The 6,000-nt window shown below is 35.3% G+C and overlaps 1 protein-coding gene across 1 annotated transcript in view; it reads left to right on the top strand.

Moving 5' to 3' along the window:
- lama2 (laminin, alpha 2) overlaps positions 1–6,000 on the top strand; it is a 455,317-nt gene that overhangs the window by 325,439 nt on the left and 123,878 nt on the right. Inside the window, exon 25 of the mRNA XM_051644922.1 lies at positions 5,794–5,970. Coding sequence (XP_051500882.1) covers positions 5,794–5,970 — 177 coding nt within the window. The remainder of the gene's footprint in view (positions 1–5,793; positions 5,971–6,000) is intronic.

The raw sequence follows: 6,000 nt of genomic DNA, 5'->3' as shown, positions 1-6,000 counted from the left end.
AAAAATCTGTTGCAGTGAGACACTTACAATGGAAGTCAATGGGGCCAATCCATAAATGTTAAAATACTCACTGTTTCAAAAGGATGTTATGTATGTGTGTTAGCATGATTGTAGTGTGATAAAATAGCACTTAAAATGTTACATTCAATCTAAATCATAAACGTCTCAAAGACATCTGCTGAATGTCCTTATGACGTCCGAGAGGAAATGTCTTAAAGATGTATTGCAGATGAACAAACAAACAAAATATCGATATGCTAGATAAACTATTATAAATATTATCTAACTAAATGAACAGCATCAACAGAGTAGCTAGTTTTAAACACTTGCCTGACCCACCTCAGAGGTCTTGACCTTCTCGAATGTATCCAACAATTAAACACTTGCAATAGTGTCATAATAATAATTTATATTAACTTTAACCTCCTGAGACCCCCGCTTGACTGCTGTGTGCATTTTCCATTTCCCTTTTTGATTTGTAACTAGTAGCATCTAATAAATAAGCAAAAAAATCGATGTCCTCATATGTGGACAGCAGGACTACATTGTGATATTTTAAATAATACCAAGCTGTAGGAAGTCAGATTTTCTTCATCAAATTTTTTATTATGTTTTCAGGAGTGTTGATTATTCATGTTTTTGAAACATTACAGACATTACATCAGAAATTAGCATAATTAATTCTGATTCAAAGTAATGTCCAGCATCATCCAATCACTGTCAACCATGTTAAAATAAAATGATACATTATAAATTCTGAATCTATGTACTGATTATCATTGTATCATGTCTGATAAACATGTTGAGTGATCCAAACATCATCTGCAGCCTGAAACTGAACTTTTGATCAGATTTTAGGAGTGAATGCACTTAACTGCATAAAGAGCTATAGGATGCTCCCTTGCTCCCTATTTAGTGAATGACTTAACCCCCAGTGTGCTGTCTGTCTGCACTGGTCTCAGAACAGTTTGAAATGCACCTTATTTTCATCCTAACTCCATATAAAGCCTCTGAAAGACACATTTTTAGATTTTGGATGAACCCAAAAGAAATATTTTGAAAATGTACAGTAAATAAAGGAATGCACTTATTAATGTTAATGAATAGAATCGTATTATACAATTATAACAAAATTTTAATATAACAAAATGTATATTAAAATGAAGTGAAATGACCCACAGATGTGTTAGAGTTGAAAGTTATTTAAAATAACTAACATGTTTTTTTTTTACTTTTGAGGAAATGTGGTGCCAGTGTCCACATATGTGCACATCATGTTTATCAGGACACTGATGCGTAAAAATGAACAGATTTCTTAAAGCAGCATATCAAACAAAACTATTGACTACTCTATACTACCAAACAGGTTTCAATGAAAAAACATAAAGAGATTTCTTTACAGAGGCACTTTTGTTGGCTCTGTGTCCGTAGGAGCGCTTCACAGAAATCAAAGTCATGCTGTCGTGTCACGTGACTCAGTGCGGCAGAAGTTTAACCCTTTAAATGACAGTCTAGAGTCTTGTGAACAGTATTCAGTCAGATTTTATTCATTTAAATTATGCGTTTCATATAGTGAAGCCAAAATACAATGTCCACCCATGTGGACGTGGGGTTTCACAAGGTTAATGGCCAAAAACATCATGTTTATTTGTGTTCCACGTTCTGTGTGCAACCCTGTTACTGCATGATATTCTACGAACTACTTAATCTGTATGTAATTTCTTCATTTTTGACTGTTACTTTGATAGAATTACTTATGTTTTGTCATTGTTAAAGCATATGTTTTAATAGAGGACTTATTTGTCTTGTACATCATTGTGGGGGTGAGTTGAGGACACTGGTGACTCTGTTTGTGTATTTATTTATGGTTGTCTTAATCATCTACTCCCAATGTTGCTGAGATGTGCTGTTACCAGGGCAACAGTAAATATTAATAAAAATCCAGAGCTTCCTACCTGCCATTCTCTCTCAACCAAACTCACAACAGGCACAAAAAAGAGCGATTGAGTGTGCCGAAGAGCTAGAGAGAGAAAATGATGGAAATAAAACTTTTTTTTACAAAGACGTCCAGAGAGGCATCAAGGGCAGACAGAGAGACATGTCCCTTATTTGTTTTTAATAACGGTTTCCTGTAGATCCACAAACTCCTATAATCCTCTCTGTGTCCATGGAGACAAGCTGCGGAATATGGTTGAAGGACACTTTATAAACGAGCTAAAATCAAAACAAATTAAATAAAAGTTGCAGTCCAAAGTTAATCTAAGTTTGTTTGCTGTCGGAGAGGAGTTGTGAATCCTTTAGCTCATTTATGGGAAAAGAGAGATTTTTCTAAGTCAGTGAGTCGTGAGATTGTGTGTTGATGTTGTGAGGGTAGTTTAGTGGCCCTGTGGGGTTCCTTTCTCTCACGCACACATCTAGCAGCATATGCTTCTTAATATACACAAAAATGAATCATGAAAGACATTTGAGTTCATTATTGCCCGCTAGTACATTTGTGTGATAATTTCCTTACGCTGTTTAAGGGATTAAGAGAAAGCAGTTTTACACACCCAGGTTTCTCCCAGAGAACGCGGCTAATGTGGTCATGTAAATGCATAAGCGCCGTTCTAACAGGTTTTTGGAGAGTGCGCATGTGCGTAACAGACCGGAGAACTAACGTCATAGGACGGAGCGCCACAGCATCAAGTCAGCACAGGAGAAATTATTCAACATTTCTGAGGGTACAGTGGGAAAAGCACATACACTATGAACTATACCCATTTATACACACCAGTGTAAAATATCGATGGTCCCTCATGTTCCCGTAGATGTGCTCGTAAGAGAGAAACCCCACTATTGAAGTGCAGTTCCACAGCAGGTCGTGATAGAAAGTTAACCCTTGTTGTGTTTGTTTTGTGCTGACACGTTTTGTGTTCCTGGCCAAAAATGACCGGCTCACTAATATTGTTAATAAATCTCTCATATTGCATATATTATCACAAGATATTGAATTAGATCTCTTTATCAACTTTTTCTTTTGGTAATTATGACCAGAAATATTATTTAAATATATATATATTGTTTTATTGATGGAAGCATTAATTGAACTGAGCTCATACTGGGCTAGTGGAGGGCACTCCCTGCAGAAAAAAAAAATATATATATAATAATTACATAATAAATGAACAACCACTTGCTTGATCTGAACAAATTAGTTGTCATTTTAAGGCTTGGAATCTGGACTTTACAATGCATATAGCTGATCCTACCAATTAATAAAGAATTAATTTATTTATAATTTATTAATAATTTTTTAATTTGCTGACAAATAAGAACTGTTTTGTTCTCATCATTTGCAAATTTGTTATCACAACAGTTATATTCAGAGTTGATAAAACCATAAAAAAGATGAGATTGCCATGTGTTATATATCGTTGGAAAGGTCTCAATTTGTAGAATGCAGTGAACAAATGTGTTTCAGTCTGAGACCAAACTGCAGTGAGTTTTAGTGTATGAAATTCCCACAGACACACATAAATATACTGTAATAAATAGAAGTGTCTTTTTGTCACGTTTTTCCTTATTACTTCTTGAAACATACATATAACATACACAATGACATATTGTAACTTTCAGTAGATTATCCTGATTCAAACAAGCCCAAACACAACATATGATAAACAGATCTTGAAATATTCCTCAAAGAGTGTACATGGAATGATGATGCACAAAAGGGTGCTCAACACACATTGTGTGTGTGTGAGAGAGAGAGAGAGAGTGTGTGTGTGTGTATGAGTGTGTGTGTGTGTGTGTGTGTGTGTGTGTGTGTGTGTGAGTGTGTGTGTGTGTGTGTGTGTGTGTGTGAGAGAGAGAGAGAGAGTGTGTGTGTGTATGCGGGTATTTATCAATTTGTGGGGACCAAATGTCCCCATAAGGATAGTAAAACCCGAAAGCACAAAAGGGCACTCAACACACATTTTGTGTGTGTGTGTTTGTGTGTGAGAGAGAGAGAGAGAGAGAGAGAGTGTGTGTGTGTGTGTGTGTGTGTGGGCAGGTTTAAGTGGTTTATGAGGACATTTTTTAGGTTATAAATTGGTAATTACAAGGGTATTATGCTATAAATGTGGTTTATGAGGACATTTCTAGTGTCCCCATAATTCAAATCTCTTAAAAAACATACTAAATGATGTTTTATTGAAAATGTAAAAATGCAGAAAGTTTTTTGTGAGGATTAGGTTTAGGGGTAGGGTTAGGGTTAGGGGATAGAATCTATAGTTCATACAGTATAAAAATCATTATGTCTATGGAGAGTCCTTATAATTACAACATGTGTGTGTTTGTCTGTGTGTGTGTGTGTGTGTGTGTGTGTGAGCACATGTCCGAGGACTTTGTGCACATCCACATATGTGCTTAGGTAAAAGATTGAGATGCTCCTGAACACTTAATATTTCTGTATTTTGTAGTCTAATCCAATTTTTTTGTGTGTGTTTCCAGATACCCTATGTGAACAAAGTCAAGGAATTTTATTCTAATTGGATTAAGTAAACAAAATTATGAAAAAAAAAGCCATCCGGGTCAAAATGACCAGAACACAACATAAGGGTTCTGGAAACAAACACAGCAACAACTCTGGAATATCTGAAAATAAAACGAGGCAACAGAGAATAGAATAGCAAAATCTTCCTCGAATGCCATGTTTGTTATTTACACATAATGGAAATGAAGTTGCTGTGCAGAAAGCTGTTTACTGACCGAGCTTCATGTGTATGGGAGTAAAGAGTAAGCCGATATGTAATGATTAAATAATTATATTTAAATAATTATAAATACAATATATATAATGTATATAGTAATTTAGATAATTAAATACAATACATTATTGTGGCAGATGAGTAAACATTGATAAGACAATATAAAAATTGGCTTTAGAAGTCAATATATAGTTGTTGTTTTTTTCATATGATTGAACAAAAGCCTATCATTGTCCAACAGTCCACAGCAATCCATTTTACAATTGATTCGTCAATCTGTCCAAGGCGGACTTATTATAAGGGCTTTTCTAATGATGCATCTTTATACACATGAGTCAGAGAGACACTTTTGGAGAGTCTCACTTCGGTTGCATCACGTCATAAACACTGTATTTTGAGGATGCTATGATATGTTAAACGTAGTTTGAAACTTGAGAAAACACAACTCAAGACCCCTGCATTTGGAGTTGCACTCTGTCCAGATTTGTTTGAACACAAAAACGTGTCCTAATCTTCAGTAAGTGTGTTTGTTGTCTGTACAGCTAGAGTTGCACTTGCCCCCTTCTGACTGAGAGTCGCAAAACATGAGTTGCTCCGATGGTAGGAATATTCCTTATTACGGTCCGGGGGAGTGACTAATTGCTGTTATTTTTTTTATTTCTTTTTTTTTTTATTTTTTTTTATGTGTGTTTTTTTTTTATATATATATATATATATATATATATATATATATATATATATATATATATATAATCACACTGAACTAGTGCATTAAATCAACAGCCCTAATATGAACCAGTAATATTATAACCTAGTTTCTATGATATAATCAAACCCTGATAGCTAAAATTAAGTCCTGTCCTACGTTATTTCCCACTGACTGTTCTGGTTCACTCAGAAATACATCACACTACGGAAGTTTAATGATTTGTGAATGCTGTTTGTCTTTGTTTAATAAGTTCAAAGTGCAAGTCAGTTTTAAGTTATCGTAAGTGTATTTTATAATCAAATACAAGGGAAGACCATGAATCTCTAAGTGATGTGCTCTACTCTTGTCCTGTAGTTGACTCTGACGCCGGAGCAGACAGTTCTTCCTCTAGTGGACAAAAGCAATGCACAGGAGAGCACAGCAGGCGTGAGCTTTCAGCATCCAGACATCATCGCTAACGCTGATGTGGTCCGTCAGCATCTGAGTGAGCCGTACTACTGGAGACTGCCCAAACAGTTCAGAGGATCTATGGTTAGATTATTATTCTCGCCCTGTTAAACC

The sequence above is a fragment of the Myxocyprinus asiaticus genome, chromosome 19, assembly GCF_019703515.2.
Source record: "Myxocyprinus asiaticus isolate MX2 ecotype Aquarium Trade chromosome 19, UBuf_Myxa_2, whole genome shotgun sequence".
Lineage (NCBI taxonomy): Eukaryota > Metazoa > Chordata > Actinopteri > Cypriniformes > Catostomidae > Myxocyprinus > Myxocyprinus asiaticus.
The sequence above is the reverse complement of the archived record's forward strand: the minus strand, read 5'-3'. Positions and strand labels throughout refer to the sequence as shown.